Below are 18,443 nucleotides of genomic sequence, written 5' to 3'. Positions count from 1 at the left end.
ATAAATACATATATTTTAATGTACTAAAATAAAAAAATAGATTGAATAGATTAAAACATAATAAAAAAGAACATTTCATTTTCATTATCATAGCAATGTCACTAGAAAGAGCCACTTTTATATAAAGCATACCGTGCCTTTCACAAGAACAACCTTTATATAAAACATACTATTATAATAGTAACAATACTAATAAATGCTTTCTTACTTTATATAGGGACAGGCTAATCTCCAGACAAAATGCACTAAAGACAAAACAAAGTCAAACTTTTATTTTTCTAGATTCACGAAAACATAGTGATTTTTTTCTAAATTTTTATGTTGTTTTTTACTACAAACTATGGAGATCATGAAGATCAAATGCTGAAATTTTCAGAAAAATCCATATGATGTTTTCAATTTTTTGAAAATTGGTCAACTATACATTTTGTAGGGAGGATAGCTGCATTCCTTTATATAGAGAGGAGAGAGATGGAGAACTGTAAAGATAATTACTAACATTTGTGAGTCTAGATTACTCATAATTGAGTACTACCTTATTATTTGAATTATGATGTATACATCACTTATTAAAGCTTGACTCCTAGACTAAAAATATCATATAGTCAAAGCTGACTTACTTATATAAGCATACCATTCTATCTTAGCCAAACACCCCTTGTGTCTTATTTAAGATATGATGGATGACATAAACATCACACTCTAAGACTTGATTCCTAGACTAACCTACACCAGGCCTAATTCGAGCTTCCAAGTGATACTTCATGGACATGAGCACAGTTGGAATGTCCCTAGTGAGATCAGGAAGAACACCTTCTTTAGCAGAATCCCACTTGAATGTCTTGAGTAGATTGGCGAGAGTAACGGGAACATGCACGCTTGCCACATCCATTCCCGCACACACCCTCCTTCCTGCTCCAAATGGAAGATACGCCATCCTCACATTATTTTTGTCCATCTCATTCTTCTCCATGAATCTCTCCGGCCTGAACTCATCGGGATCCTTCCACACCTCTGCATCATTCGACACGCTGTGTAGATTGAAAAGCACTGCTGATTTTGCAGGAATGGTGATGCCCATCACCTTACACTCCTCCTCCGTCTGATGAATCATCCCAAGCGGTGCAATCGACTCTTTTCTCAGCGTCTCCTTTACTACACTTTGTATGTATGGCAACTTCTTCAAATCCTCTAAACTAAAAAACCCACTTTTACCTTCCCTCACAATCTCTTCATAGGCCTTCTCTTGGACATGAGGATTTGTTATGAGGTAAGCGAGAGCCCATTCTATGGCAGTAGAAGTGCTGTCTACTGCAAGAAGAAACAGTTCATACAAGTTGAATGCTATTTCTTCATCTGACAACTTTGAAGAATCCTTTGACTCCCCCATTTCTAATTCCTCCTCTTCACCAATGGACAACAAACAGTTCAAGAAACAGCAAGGAGCAGTTCTCCTCAAGAACTCTCTATAACTGCGAGAGAATCTTATGAAGGGCAACATGAGGCGGAGAACATCAGCTCTTAGAGACTTCCAATTCCTTTCAGTCCTTCTCGACCAAGGAACAAAGAAGCGAGCGGCAGGAAATTGATCAAGAAGCATGTCTCCTCTTTTACTCAAGAAAATATCTTGGGCAACACATTCTTCAAGATGGGACAAGAAAACATCATCTTCAAAGTCAGGGCCAAAGCACAAGGGGGCAATAAAGTTCATTGCCATCATCTTCAATGCATAAAATGGCTTCACCACACCATTATCATTCCCTCTCATCTCATTTTCTAGCTTGGTAATGAGTTTCTTGAGACTGGCCTTGTGAGAGTAGCTTTGAAGGGAGAGATGGGAAGGGCTGAGAACGTTGTTGTGGAGGAGTTTTCTAAGCCTAGTCCAGTGGTGGTTATAAGGAGAACTAATCATGGTCCTAAAAGAGGCACTTGTAAACTGCCTTGAATAGAGAGGGGGCCGTCCAGAGAAATTGGAGGCTTGATTAACCAAGGCCTCCCATATTGGGGTCTGACCAGTGAGGATTACAATGGGTGATGGACCCATCCAGATTGTCATGACGGGGCCATATGATTTGGCCATGGATGTCAATGCTGAAAGGAGATTTCCACCCTTGTTGAGCTGATGTAAGTTGCCCAATAATGGTAGTTTTGGTGGAGATGGAGGCCATGATGCTACTTTTTGCTTTGTGGGTGTAGAGATCAGGGAAAGAAGAAGAGCAAGAATTGAAAGTAGGACTAGGAGAATGAGAGTCATTTGTAATGTGGGACTATTGTGAAGGAAATGGAAGTGGCGAAGATATCTAAGAATATCTTGCATTGTCTCCATGAGTAAGTGTTTGCAGAGCTGAGATGGGTGGTGGAGGATTTGTTAGGAAGATTGGAGATATAAATATAGAAAGTTTGGCAACAAGTTACGTACGTTGGTTGGTTTCTTTTAAAAACAAGAACGAGCACTTGCTGGTCAGCACAACGTGTTTCAGCTGGTCAGCACAACGTGTTTCTGCTTGGGTTGAAATGATAACCATTCTATTCTTGTTTTTAGTTGGTTGGTGGGGTAAGATGACAACATCGAGTTGATTCTTTGCAAGTAACACTTTCCAAACACGTATATATACACGTTTAATAATTGTGATAAATTTTGTCATAGATATCTTTAATTGTTCTATTAGCTATTATACATGTGTTAATAGTTGATCATTTTAAAAAAAAATTAGTTTTTGTTATTGGTGATCAATTGATTTGTGTACCACTAGGGGAGACAACCTAGTAGTCGTTCTTACACTTAGAACTCCTAATCTATACATCAAAATTTGCTGATTTTTTTGGTTTTCTTTTCAACACAAGAACGAGCACTCCCTGATCAGCACAACGTGTTTCTGCTTTGGTTGAAATTATGACCATTCTAAGCTTAATTTCTCCCTTAGTGTGTGATGTTTAAGGGTTGTCATTCTATTCTTGATTTTTTTTTGTGGGGGGGATGACAACATTGACTTCATTCTATTTGGAATTAGACAAATGCATATCACATGTTCAACACTTTTTGAATCTTAATAGATACATGGGAAAATATTTGGTAGTTGTTTAGGCTAATTTGTGTATTAAACTTTTAAGTTGTAAGTCAGATTTCATCATTTTTTTGGGTGTTCTTTAGTAGGTGAGTGAAGAGCTTAAAGTTAAGGTTTATGTTTTTGCATATTGACAAATTTCTTCATCACGAAGCACAAAGTGGTCAAAAAGTGACATTTCAAATGACTCTTCTATAGTCATTCATTATGTGCATGATGTTCATGCACCAATACTAACTCACTCAAAAAGTACCAGGGCTTGTGGGTAAATGTCTTAGTGGTCTTTATGATATGTCCTAAGAATGGTGAATAAATTGATCAATCGCCAACTACAAAAGCTAAAAAATGATTGACTATTAATACATGTGTAATTTGCTATATTAGTACATGTGTTTTCATTTTTTTGAGTGATTGGAAATGTCTATGAGAGGACTATCATGATAAGTGGACCCATGTCAATTTCTAGATCTCTTCCCCTAACAACAAATATTCATTTTGCAAACATTTTTTATTTTTAATTTTAATTTTTTGTCCCTTGAAAATAATCAATCATTGGTTGAATATTTATATTAGCAAATTAAATTTTACTCGAAAGATGCCCATTTGTGCCTTTCTACAATAAATTGTAAATTGAATCACTTAAAAATTGTCATTCACTTAAAAATTGTCATTAGAGTACACCAGGCTTCAAATTAAGGGGACGAGTGACTATTCAATCATAAAATTAATTTTCTTATATAAACTTTTTACAACTTTTTTGTTTTTTTAAAACTGTATTTTTTCTCAGCAAGAGTAACTTTTTTTATGGCTGAACAACATCTGCCCAAATGAAGCCCTTCCTGTCAATGGATAACAATTTTGATCGGTCACCTAAATTGGATTGATCTTGAGTAGCAGTAAAGGGATACTCTTCTTTTGTTTTGTTAATATGAATACCTTCCTCCTAGAAATTATATTCAACCAACTAAGACTACCTGAAGTAAAAAATGAGCTTTTGTGACTAGAGATTCCTTGAGAACAATTAAAATAAAATAGACTAGCAATCGCACCTTAATGTGCAATGGGTACGTTGTAGTAGTATGAAAGATTAATTAAGTATTTTTCCTTTGCTTTTCCATCTCTCTATCTTTTCTATATATCATTATCTCTTTATCAATATATCTCACCATCTATATCTCCATACCTTTTCATTTCTATATAGCTCCCTCTCTATGTCTCACTTTTCGATCTCCCTAGTTCTCTTTCTATCTTTACCTCTTGATCTTTCTCTATCTCTCTATTTATTTTTCTTCCACCCTCTCACTCTATATTCATATGTATCACTATCTTCCTCTCCCTCATCTATGTGTAGATACATCTCCCTCTCTCTAACCATCCATCTTTCTCCACCACCTCCTTTCTATACTTTTAAATCTCTACATCTTCATATTTATTCTCCCATCTATCCCTCTATCTATCTCTCACTTCATCTCTCTATCCCTCTCTATCCCTGCGTATATCCTCTCTACCTCTCTATATCACTTTCTTCCTCTATCATAATGTTTATATATCTCCATTTATTTCATAGATATTTATATCATCCATCCCCACTCTCTTCCTCTTAACTCTCCCCCTCTCTCTATATATCACTTACATCAATGATAACATTAGCATGCCTCAGGTTAAACATGAGACCAAAAACTTACGAGTTTTTCTATCATTATTTTATTTTATTTGCATGTATTTATTTATTTTTCTTGCTCGAATTACCATTTCATATCAGAAAACCCTGAATCGATATATTTCTCTGACGAATCTGATCCTCAACAAATTTCAATGTGAAGATACCCATGTTGCAGTGATGAGGAGTGTACAAAGTCATTGGTGGTAGATGCTAATCTCTGTCCTTCATTCAATGCCATTTAATCTGGCCATCTACATACCGTCCAAGTGACATACTCTCGGGCTCTGATTTTTTCCACCGTGCTTTCACTCCCCCTATTGCAGTAATTAGAAATTTCTTAGTTGACGAGAGAGTCTCATTATGATAGAGACAACCATAACCACTTGAACAGATGATGCAATTAAAGCAAATTATAATGTATTGTTTGTATTTTAATGTGTTTCCTAACAATATGCGTGTAACTGTAATTATATGTAATATTGAATAAATACTAGTACTTGCACCAAAAAAGGTGCAAGGTGTAGCCGATAGGTTTTTTATCCAAAAAAGGTGCAAGGTGTAGCTGATAGATTTTTTATTTGGAAGTATAATTAAAGATTTATATAATATAAGAAATCATATAGAAGCATCATTTTATGAATATATTGAATTGTAGAATTACAACATGTACATAGTAGCATCCTTTAAGGAGGACCTTAAATTACAATAGTAGAATATTGTATTTTATGTTTGACATCTTTGCTAGTTGAATATATGGGAGGTGAGTTAAGTGAGAGTGTATTTCTTCAACAGTGGTTGGTGTATTGCCTTCAAATTTTTGTTTAAAAAAAGTGGATGCAAGTGAATAGCTATGCTGACTCATCATAAGGTTCAAAATAAAGTATCTAAATCATAGATGTTTGCCAAATTTGTTGTCATGGAAATGCATAAGATGTGATGCATATTCATGAAGTTGTACTCATCTAGCTCAAAATTGCATGGGTAGTGCGATTCTATTTGGGAAGAGAGTGGTAAATGTCATGTTAAACAAACCCTCAATAGTGTACTTGTCAATGGGGGTTGAACTTATAGTTGGCCATACAACCATCATGTTGATGTCCTTTCCTATATGCAAAGATTCTTTAATGGTTTATAGCTCATGGCATTCGTTTGGTGCGGCAGTTTTTGTAAATTCTTAAGCGAGAGGAATTTTATATTATGAATAAGTATTTTGTAGGATCTTTTAGTCAAAGAGTTTTGTTTGTTGAGAAGCATACTCATTTGAAATAGTTGTGCTATGAAAAAAAATCATAGCGATCAAATAGTTGTGCCTTCTCTTTTTAATATAGAAATGTAGAAGTGAAGAGACAAAAGAAATGTGAAATTGTTAAAAATATAAATAATGCATCTTGTATTCAAAATAGAACTGATTTTTTATAAGATAAACTTGTATCAACATTGGGTGGACCAAAGGAGCAAGGATCAAGGCAACTCAATGATTACAAGAGATCCAAAACTACAAAACCTCTATTATTGTAAGAGTATTATGAGAAAAGCCATTCATAAACAACAATGTGGGGCTACACAAGTGGAGTATGTACCATGTACAATTTAGATAGGCTTGGATTGAATGCCAAATGTTTGGAGCATTTTATTCTTCATGATACTTAGCCACATACATTTCCTTGAGGTAAGTAAAAAAGATAGAAAAGTTCAAATAGTTTGTGCATGAATTTCGTTCAATTTTTTTGTCATTGTGATGATTTTGAAATCTTTAATATCCTATGTCTTTGTGTCATATCAAATTCATAAGGAAATATCATTCATTGATCAATAATCTCTCACCTCCTTCTACCACTTGTCAAGAAGACTGCAATGTACATGTCATGCAAACCAATCCTAGTCATTGATTTTATCCTCTAGTCCTAGATTTAAGAAAGCTTATCAAAACTACATGGGGATCCATCACTCATCATACTTAAATGATTTAAGATTTAGCAACATCGAAGTAAAGAGAATATGCATCCCAATACTTCAACCATTGGATTTCATTACAATGACCCAGTGGAAGTATAACACCCTTGTCTTGTATTATATGTATTTTTATTATACTTTGATTCTTTCTCTAACTTGAGTGTGTAAGTACTATTTGAGTTTTGGTAATATTTCTTAATTGTGTAATTTACTCTCCTAACTAAAATTTGATGTAATTTCATTAAAAACCCATCAAATAGAATTTTTAATTGTTGAACATAAGAAATGTTCTCCCACAATTAAGGGGGATTCAAAATTTGCACCCGTACTAGACATACCTTATGAGGTTTGGTAATAAGGATGAGAGAATAAGTTCAAGGCTTGAAAGAGATCATTCTCTCCTCAAGCTCATAAGTTCCTTGATGAAAATAGACACATCATATATAATCTCACTCAAATATTTTATGAGGCATCAATGTCATTGAGGAATGTCATCTAACACATTAACTACAACTTCAAGGTGTATTTTAGAGTTGGAATTTGTTAGTGATAATTAGTTCAAAGGTGTCTTTGATTTTGAGGACTAGGTTAATATGATTTGAGATTTAGAGTTGTGTGGGTGACATTTGAGTGTACATAAAAGGTTGGTGGTGATTATGTGTCAAAATTACATAAGTGCACATTTATGCATTGATACAACATGATGATCAAATATAGTGGTGGTTGTTGGACATATGAGTATTTTATCAAGTTATTGATGTCTTCAAAAGATAGATACGATGTCTAGAAATTGTATTTTGTAGATATTCCACAACAATATAATATTAATAATATGTACATAATAATGTATAAATATTAAAATCATAGCTTTTTAGTATAATTGTTTGGTGTCAAGCCGTGTGTTTATAAGTGCAATCAATATGAGAATTGTAACAACCATCTAAGCTTTGCAAATAACCCATCCATTTGTCATGGAGCAAACATTGACTCTTCCTAATTATATCATGCCCTTCGATTTTCTTCTTTCTTGATCTCACTCTACAAGTGACTCTTGTTTTCCTTATTGCAGCTTGATTGCTTCTTCTTCCTCTCTCAAAAGTGGAAACATAGACATCCATTCCTATACACACCCGCCTTCAAATTGACATGTTGTGTAATTGATCAACACTGCCAACATTGTAGGAATGGTTACTTTGTATGTGTGGGAGGTTCTTCAAATCCTCTAAACTAAATAGCATGCCTTTTGTGTGAATGACAACCTTCATGGAGATGGAGGCCATGTTTCCTCCTTCTTTGTGGGTGAGAGGCGAAGTTTCAATAAGGAAAACTAGAGTCACTTGTAGAGTGGGAGTAAGAAAGAAATGAAATAGAAGAATATAATTAACAAGAGCCATTGTTTTCTCCATAACTTTGAGGTTCTTCTATGAGACCTCTCCTACATAAGACACGTGTTGTTTATTAGAGATCAAGGTGCAGGAGTATCTATTTTATAGATCTCTCAATGTTTCTCTCAAAGAAAAATTTTGTGAGTCACTAAATACTGCTAGGAGGGCATAAATAGGAGAAAAAAATATGTCACCAATTAATTGATCATAGTGACATTCCATATCACAACAATGTATGTGGATATAGGTTATAGGAATAAATTGATATTATATATTCAATTAATAGAAAACATGAGGATTGACAAAAGAATCAAGGCTTGTGTTGGACCAATTGGTTGCATATTATGTATGAACATAATTTTGACTCATTTCCCATATCCATCAACAAGGATCATGTTTAAATCTTGTTTGAACAATGTTTTGGATTCATTAAAAAATTTCTCTCATCATTGGAATTTGATATTGTGTTCTAGAATGTATGGGTTTTGTAACCAATGTTATGAACAAACTTTCATTAATCATTTGATTACGTTTACACAATAATGTGTTGCATTTGAAATTTTATAGGTATGATTTTTAATTGTCCTTATTTCTAAACATGCTATGTATATAATATTTTCAATTCTGAGACCTTATAACCAACCATATGCTAATATTAGATATTTATTGAAAGTAATAACCACATACTTGATCAACTATCAAAAAAATTAATTCATAATATAATTATTACAACTATAAATACTAAAATGATACCTAAATTAAATAAGCATCTAGAATAACATCAATCACTACAAAATTTAGATTACTAGAATATTAAACATACTTTAGCAAAGACATATAGATATTGCTAATGGTATCAAAAGTATTAACCCAAAATTATTAGATTGAATAATAAAATAGTGGACTATGAAAGCGTAATTAAATTTTCTTAATACGACTTATATATTTATAGTTATAAGGATAGTAATAAAAGAATTGAAAAAATACAATTAGAACCCTACAAAAAGGCTATGATCGCACTTTTAATTTAATCAATAGAAATATGATTATAATATCATTTTTTATATTTTTTCAACTATTGTTAATCTCTATAATTAAGACTAACTTGCCCTACTTCAGTTTAAAGAAAGAATACATGGAAAAGAGCCACAATCCGAAATATTATTTATTATTAGGTGCTCATATTATTTTTTAAAACTAGAAATAAAGGCAAGTTGAATCCTCTTTCTACATTTTTATTGAAGCGATCCATTTTATTTTTTATTATTAAATTAATTTCTATATTTTAGATTTAGTTAGCACCATGTGTAAGCAATCGTCAATGCTACCATAGTCAAGAAAAGGACACTATCTCTATGTTTAAAAACTTCCACTACAATTTTGGGCAATGTTATTGTTAGAAAGTAATCACTCATGACAATTAGTAAACACTTGACACTCATTGGATGTAGGTGATGCTCATAGAGGTGACATATTGGGACTTTTCAGGAGGTCACCCATCCCAGTGCTACTCCATCTCAAGCACACTTATGTACAAAGTTTCATCCATGGTTAAACCCACTCTACTTGCAACCCCATTTGTAAAACCTTCACCAAGTGTTGTTCCTTATGAATAATATATCTTCAAATCTGACTATTTTTAGAAGACTTTATATTTTGTCAAACATATTTTTACAATTTATGAATAAGAAAAATATATATAATATTTTAACTCAAATGAATTTGTCTAATGTATTTTCTCATCTTGAATGGGATCTCAATATTTATAAAATCAAATATAAAAGTAGTAATTTCATACATATTATTTAATATAAACTTGTATCTATCAAATATTAAAGTTACACAATTATTATTTTCTAAAGAACTATTCTTTTTTAAAAATATGATGGATAGTAATATAGTGTTAAATATTAAAAAAATGGGTACTAAAATAACAAATATATTGAATAGATTAAAGTATTATAAAAAGAATCATTCATTATCATTATCATAGGCATGGCACTAGAAAGCCAAACTTAAATATAAAGTAGACCATGCTTTCACAAGAACCACCTTTATATAAAACATGCCACTCTAATAGTAAGAATACTAATATATGCTTTCTTATTATATAAGAGAAAGTGTGGAAAGATAGGGGGAAGTGTAAAGATAACTTCTGCTATGTGTCTAAATAATTGATTGTGTTATTTGTAATTGAGTACTGTCTTATTATTTGAATTATGGTGCATGGAAGCAGATGAATATATCACCTATTAAAGCTCGATTACCAGAATAAAAATATTCAAAATAGTCAAAGCTGGTTGACTTATATAAACAAATATCATTCTAGGTCCATTTGGTTCTTGGAAGATGACAGGGATTGGCTTTTTCAAAATTCGGATTTGAAATTTTTTGCATTTGTTTCAAAATTGGCAAAATGGAATTAGAATACCAGACTTCCAATTTTGTCTCAAAACTAGGTTTTCTGACTTCCTACTAGAAAGTAGGAATTGAAAATCAAAACCTAGTTATATTTTTTGAGGAGCGTAAAAACACTAGATTGGACTCATTTTTGAAGTTTTCCTTCAACTCCAAGTTTATGCATCAAAATGTGTCTTCACATGCATCTTATAAGTGAAACAAACAATTCAAGTAAAATCCCAAAAATAGGAATGAAGATTTGCAAAACCTTGATTTGGCAAAACTAAGATTTGTAGAAATCTTGATTTCTACAATTCCACAAACCAAACGACTAACGTATTAGTCAAATACCCCTTACATTGTGTCTTATTAAAGATATGATGGATGACATAAACATCACACACTAAAGCTTGATTCCTAGACTAACCTAGACAAGGCTTAATTCGAGCTTCCAAGGGGTGCTTCGAGCTTCCAAGGGATACTTCATGGACATAAGCATGCTTGGAATATCCCGAGTGAGATCCGGAAGAACATCTTCTTTAGCAGAATCCCACTTGAACGTCATGAGTAGATTGGCGAGAGTAATGGGAACATGCACGCTTGCCACATCCATTCCCGCACACACTCTCCTTCCTGCTCCAAATGGAAGATATGCCATCCTTACATTATTCTTCTCCATGAATCTCTCCGTCTTGAACTCATCGGGATCCTTCCACACCTCCGGATCATTGGCCACGCTGTGTAGATTGAACAACACTGCTGATTTTGCAGGAATGGTGATGCCCATCACCTTACACTCCTCCTCCGTCTGGTGAATCATCCCAAGCGGTGCAATGGATTCTTTTCTCGGCGTCTCCTTCACCACACTTTGTATGTACGGCAACTTCTTCAAATCATTTAAACTAAAAAACCCACTTTTACCTTCCCTCACAATCTCTTCATGAGCCTTCTCTTGGATATGAGGATTCGTTATGAGGTAAGCGAGAGCCCATTCTATGGCAGTAGAAGTGTTGTCTACTACAAGAAGGAAGATTTCATACAAGTTGAATGCTATTTCTTCATCTAACAACTTTGAAGAATCCCTTGGCTCCCCCATTTCTAATTCCTCCTCTTCCCCAACGGACAACAAACAATTCAAGAAACAGCAAGGAGCAGTTCTCCTCAATAACTCTCTATAACTGCGAGAGAATCTTATGAAGGGCAACATGAGACGGAGAACATCATCTCGTAGAGACTTCCAATTCCTCTCAGTCCTCATCGACCAAGGAACAAAGAAGCGGGCAACAGGAAATTGATCAAGAAGCATGTCTCCTCTGCTACTCAAGAAAATATCTTGGGCAACATATTCTTCAAGACGGGACAAGAAAACATCATCTTCAAAGTCAGGGCCAAAGCACAAGGGGGCAATGAAACTCATTGCCATCATCTTCAATGCATGAAATGGCTTCACCACACCATTATCATTCTCTATCATCTCATTTTCTAACTTGGTGATGAGTTTCTTCAAACTTGCCTTGTGAGAGGAGCATTGAAGGGAGAGATGGGAAGGGCTAAGAACATTGCTGTGGAGGAGTTTTCTAAGCCTAGTCCAGTGGTGGTTGTAGGGAGAACTAATCATGGTCCTAAAAGAGGCACTTGTAAACTGCCTTGAATAAAGAGGAGGGCGGCTAGAGAAGTTGGAGGCTTGGTTAACCAAGGCCTCCCATATTGGGGTTTGACCAGTGAGGATTACAATATAATGGGCACCCCTGAATGTCCCAAAAACTAAACCAAACCACTGAAAGGAATTATGTCAAACAGTTTGCATTCAACCTCTTATTTCTCCGTTTAATGTTTTAAACCCCTTATAACTCCAGAAATCAAACGTTTATTTGTTTGTTCTATTTTGTGCATGGAATTGGTATCATACAACATAAACAAGAAAGAAACTACAATAATATGCAAAGTGGAAATGAACTATAGCCAATAAAATGTTATTTTCAAAATTCATAAAACTAAATACATGGCAGATTTATCAACTCACTAATTACTTCAACATTATTGACATAATACTTTAGCCCATGCTTTCGAACTTGCTGCTATAGTACTTTGTCCTTCAAACAGTCCACTACCTTCGTAATATCATTCCCTCAAAGCGGCATAAGCGTCGAACAAATAGTGAAGAAGATATGAGCAAAATACCAAATCTGCCTGTAGCCGGAAATGCAACTAAACTGCCTGATAATGAAGCCGATAACAAAGAATTCCAAAGGCCAAACCCCAAGGGAATGATGTTTAGAATGTTACAAAAGATGATAAACGTCCTCAAATGCCAAGAACGGAGCTGCAACTCACACACCAATTTCTTCTCATATTCAACCTGCCTAATGAAGCCACAAATGCTTCCTTTTATTCTATTTCCAAGGGTCCGCTCAACTCATATGGGTAATGTGGGATAAAAGATGTGTAATATATAAAACATATATTAAAATACCCCTTATGTCTCCCTTGGGTACACATCACCATAAAATAAATATTAAAGTAACACTTTAATATTTTACAATTAAATTAGACGTTACTTTAATAAAACTTCAAGCATTAAAATGTATTAGCAATCGGACTCCGAATAATGCGAGTGATAGGTCATCGAAAAGCTCTCACCGAGGAGTATTGAATCCAATCACCAAAATTGACCTGCACTGTGTCCTGCCGACTTACTAAAAATAGTAAGTATGCCTGAAATTGAGTAAATCAACTTCGTTTTGGCCCAAACTGGAAATGACTAGGCCAAAACACTCCAGGATCCCATTAAACCCTTCGTTAGCCCTCGGGACCATGTAGAACAAGGCTAACGCACACACACTTGGTCAACTGCTAAAATGGGGACATTACATACAATGGGTGATGGACCCATCCAGATTGTCATGACGGGGCCATATGTTTTGGCCATGGATGTCAATGCTGAAAGGAGATTTCCACCCTTGTTGAGCTGATGTAAGTTGCCCAACAATGGGAGCTTTGGTGGAGATGGAGGCCATGATGCTACTTTTTTCTTTGTGGGTGTAGAGATCAGGGAAAGAAGAATAGCAAGGATTGAAAGTAGGACTAGGAGAATGAGAGTCATTTGTAGTGTGGGACTATTGTGAAGGAAATGGAAGTGGGGAAGATATCTTAGAATATCTTGCATTGTCTCCATGAGTAAATGCTTGCAGAGCTTAGATGGTTGGTGGAGGACTCATTAGGAAGATTGGACATATAAATATAGAGAGTTTGGTTGGTTTTCTTTTAAAAATAAGAACAAGCACCACCTGGTCAGCACTACGCATTTCTGATTGGGTTGAAATTATGACCATTCTATTTTTGTTTAATTTTTTTGGGTGGGGGAGGATGACAACAACGAGTCGATTCAGTTTGGAAGTATTCAGGTACGTATCATATGTTCAACACTTTCCAGAGATGCATTCTGTTTGGAAGTATTCAGGTGCATATCATATGTTCAACACTTTTAGACCATAGATACACAGGCATTGAGGGGGTTTAATAATTGTGATAGTTTTGTTCTAGATATTTTGAATTATCTTTCTAATAGCTGATTATCCGTGTATTAATGGTAAATCATTTTTAGATTTTTTTAGTTTTTTTTTTCCTTTTTACTGATTGCTCAATTTGTGCACCATTAGAAGAGACGACCAAGTAGCTGCTCGGGCTAACTTTCATGTACCTACAACTCCTACTCCATACGTCAAAATTTGCTATTTTTTTCGGTGAGCCTACATAGGTGAGTGGAGAGCTTAAAGCTAACCTCTCGACTTTTCTGTATTTGTGGAGCTCTGTGTATAACTTGTAGAGTTGAGGTGGTCTAAAAGTGTCATTTTAAAACATTCACCCATAACTTGTTATCTACACCCCCTATAGCGCTCACAAAAAAAATGTACGTTTTGCACAAATGTACCAATCAACAACCAAGAAAGATAAAACATGTTCAATTATTAGTAAATGTGTGATCGACTATTAGTACATGTGGTATCATTTTTGGGATATTTCATAAAAGACTAGAGGACATTTAATCACAAGTACATGTGTTTTTTAGTAGTCAACTATTAGTGCATGAATGAGTATCAGGGGAGCATTTTGAAGTTGTACTTTTTGTGCACTTTGCAATCCACGATCCACATAAAGATTTGTGAATATCTACAAGAAAAAACTTTAAACTCTTTACTCACCTAAAAAATACCCAAAAAAAAATAAAAAATTGACTTATGGTTAAAAAATTGAAGTACACTAAATTATCCATACTCTTCTTCAAACAATGTTTTTTTTTAATAGATTTATTCTACCATAAGCCTTGAAAGGGACCTACCATTGGGTGAGTATTTATATGAGCAAATTAATTTTTAAATGAAAGATTCCCATTTGATCCTTTCCTTTCAAATTAAGCCCCTCTTGGCAGATGCATAATAACAAATTTGATGAATATTAGTAGTAAAGGGACCCGTTTCTTTTGTTTGGTTGATATATATGTGTGCCCAATTATATTCCGCCAAATAAGACAAGCCGTAGTAAAAACTGAACCTATGTAGATGGATATTCCGAGGGAACAATTAAAATAAAATAAAAAATAGCATGCCGTAGAAGTTTTCCTTTTAGTGTAGAGTATCTCATGGCCATCGTTAGATAGACGTGTGGACAATGTTGAGCATAAACAAGATAGGTTTAAGTTTATTTGTCTTTTTGGATAAAGGTTTATAAAAAGAAGATAAAAGAACATCAAAAGAAAAATAATTAAATTTCTTGTTTCATTATTATTTTTAGTATTAGATCATTTCCCACAAATGTATCTCTATATAGAATTATTGAGACAAGAGAGGGTAACTCATAATTGTTGTGTTTAGTGCATTGTGGGAAGCATGTCTAGAATTTGACGATCACCCCTGCTTGTCGTATGTATTTTTTATGATGATTCAATCATGTTAACATCTTTTATTTTACGTTTTTTAGATAAATATTGGTTGTCAAATATATATATATATATATATATATATATATATATATATATATATATATATATATATATATATATATAATCTCATATCTTGATGTTTCTAAATTCATATGATTTATACATTAATATAAAATTTTAGAAAATAATTTATAAATTAGCAATATATGTCAACTAAAGAAAATTTCTAAGTTTATATTTTGTGTAAAATTATTTTAAATTGGCAAAACAAATTTATATAATATGTTTTAAAAATATCGTATATGATGAATTTAGACAGTTTATTTGTAAATTTAAGTATCGTATTGACGGCTTTATAAGAATTTCACTTGTCAATCAATATAGTCTAACAAATTTTCAGCCTATCATATATGGCTCAAAAGTGAGAAAATGACTAATACGGCCATCAAATTCCAGGCCTGGTAGGAAGGATTTAGAAATAGGAAGAAACAAGGGGGGGAAATAGAGGATTTTGAAAAAGGGAGAAATTAATGGGAAAAATGAATGATTTTATATTTTATAAATTATTATTAATTTATAAATTAATAAATATTAAATTTTGAAAATAATTTTATAAAATATTCTTCAATGAGGTACAATTATTATTGTGTTATATATATATATATATATATATATATATATATATATATATATATATATATATATATATATATATATATATATATATATAGTGCAATTCTTTTTTTGTCCTAAGATTATGGTTATTTTATTAAAATTATTTTCTTTCACTAAAAACATAACTATAAATATTATAAATAATACAAAATATTTTTTTCAAAATTATATATTTATTATGTCATCATGTATTTGTTAGAATGTTTCTGGTTTCAATTGTGTTGTTTTTTCATCAACTTTTCGAATTTCTTCATCTTGATGATGGATCACAAAGTGTGATCCGAAACATCAATGATCACACCCTGTGATCCATCATCAAGATGAAGAAAGATAATGTCTCTCTTCATCCCGATGATGGATCATAGAGTGTGATCTAAAACATCAATGCAAAAATAGTAACACAATTGAATCTAGAAACATTCTAAGAATTCTATAGATTGTGAAAATTTGCTCTCTACTATCATATATTTGATTAGATAAAAATCTTATCTTAATCAATTAATTGTCAATTAAAAATATTTTAATTTAAAATATCCAACTAACAATATAAATGATAATTTATCACTGCTTAGTTTCAAACCTTATCTTTCAATAACATTTTTATGATTATTCCTATCTTTTGAAATAATATCTTTTCAAATATGTTTTTAATTGAAATTGAACCCTAACTTTTGACTTCAAAGTTTGTAACTATAGACATGTCAGATGGAATGAAATTTTATGGGAAGTGAGAGTAATTAGTTCATTTTGATTGTCTTGAAACAAGCCAATATAAATATAAATATATGTTATTTTAAAATATTTGTGACAAAATTATAAATTGATTCAAAAATATTTTAAAATAATAATTATTAAAGTTCTAAATTTCTTTATTTCTTTTATAAAAATGAAATTCAATAAATTTTATTTTTAATAATAATGTTTCAATATGAAATTCAAAACTTTTTATTTCAAATATACATTAACATTTATAATTAATTTAACATTAGCAAGAGTCTCCAACACTAATTTGTGAGCTTGAACATATTATTCATTAAAAAAAAAATTAATACTGCTTAAAAGATAAATCATTAAAACATATTTTTATAGTAAACAAAAGTGGCATAAATGAAAAACAAAGTGTTACTTTTTAATAAAATTAGTGACACCCACTTGTCAAGTGACGTCTTAAGGTTGGCCTTTAGGACCTTAATTTTAATACTGTACTCTATAGTTTTTATGCTAAGGTTAACTCTTCTTGATTTTGCCTTCTGCAACACATGTTATATGTTGGTTTAATAGTAACTAGTCTTTTGTTTTTTTTAGAGATAGATTTGGGATCTTGGTCCTTAAATTGGTTACAATGTTGATTAATGATTATTTGTATTGAAATGTTGATTAATGATTATTTGTATAATAGTTACTATGATTAAATAATAATAATATTGTGTCAATTAGCTATTAATGCCTGATTTAGTAAAATGATTTATTTGATTGCAAATGCTAAAAAATAAATAATTAACAGACAAGTCCATAACTAACCAACCCCTTTTCAAATTAAAAAATCCCCATATTAACATCAAATGGTCAGATTGTTCATAATAACCATTTTTTTTTGTACTGTTATCATTTTTATGATAGTTGTATTAAAGGCAATAAGTTGTTTGTCTTTGAGGGAGAATGGGGGAAGTTATTCATCATTCTAAAATTATTTTGCCATTTTATTTGTTCCTTTTTTCTTATAAGCTGCTTGGAATCGAATGAATAACTACATGGAGATGGTTATAAACATGTCATACATATAGAGTTTTGGTTTACTGTTATATATATGTTCTTTTGGCAAGTAACAATTCTTAATAAAATTGATTCAATAGTTCCAAGTTGATATATATTGGGTTTCCCCTAAAACAATTGTTTTAGTGCACACAGCAAAATGTGGAAAGGATTAATTAATTTGTTTTTGACTTGGCATGAATCTACTAAATTGTGTTAGAGTAAATAATTATTATTTATGCTTTACTTATGTTTACTTAAGTAAATGCATTTATTTATTAGTTTGTCATCTAGGAGTTGTTGACAACATGGGAGTTTGTTCCTACTAAGTCATACTTATCTTCCCACCTATATGGAGGATAATCCACCTTTTGTGGACATATACTTAGTTGTCACACTTATCTCGTAGCACTTTCTAGCTTGTTCTACAAGCTTCCTAGAGGCCTTTATAAATAGGCTATCCTAGTGTATTATAATATCTCATATTGTACAACAATTTCATTTTTCATTGTTGCAATATATTTTCTCACTTTGTTGAGTTTCTCCAAGCTCTTGCTCCTTTCTTCTTTGATTTCTCTTCAGTAGGTTATTTGCATGCAGGTGATCTTAAC

At 32.5% G+C, this 18,443-nt stretch overlaps 2 protein-coding genes across 2 annotated transcripts; both read right to left on the bottom strand.

The window, feature by feature from the left end:
• Nucleotides 1-369: 369 nt before the first annotated feature.
• On the bottom strand, nt 370-2,375 carry LOC149542008 ((S)-canadine synthase CYP719A21-like). The gene has a single exon (XM_089797054.1). It carries the CDS (start codon nt 2,324-2,326, stop codon nt 722-724), a length of 1,605 nt encoding a protein of 534 aa, XP_089653180.1. The 5' UTR covers nt 2,327-2,375; the 3' UTR covers nt 370-721.
• An 8,518-nt stretch (nt 2,376-10,893) lies between these two features.
• On the bottom strand, nt 10,894-11,940 carry LOC149542007 (piperic acid synthase CYP719A37-like). The gene has a single exon (XM_089795677.1). It carries the CDS (start codon nt 11,938-11,940, stop codon nt 10,894-10,896), a length of 1,047 nt encoding a protein of 348 aa, XP_089651803.1.
• Nucleotides 11,941-18,443: the final 6,503 nt, after the last annotated feature.

Source organism: Cupressus sempervirens, chromosome 8, assembly GCF_028749045.1.
Source record: "Cupressus sempervirens isolate cs-2001-9-10 chromosome 8, ASM2874904v1, whole genome shotgun sequence".
Taxonomy (NCBI): domain Eukaryota; kingdom Viridiplantae; phylum Streptophyta; class Pinopsida; order Cupressales; family Cupressaceae; genus Cupressus; species Cupressus sempervirens.
This window is presented reverse-complemented; position numbering and strand designations above follow the sequence as displayed.

Bases quoted from the DNA above. Each gene is read 5' to 3' on its own strand.
- LOC149542008 (XM_089797054.1), bottom strand. From the start codon at position 2,326: ATGGAGACAATGCAAGATATTCTTAGATATCTTCGCCACTTCCATTTC.
- LOC149542007 (XM_089795677.1), bottom strand. From the start codon at position 11,940: ATGATAGAGAATGATAATGGTGTGGTGAAGCCATTTCATGCATTGAAG.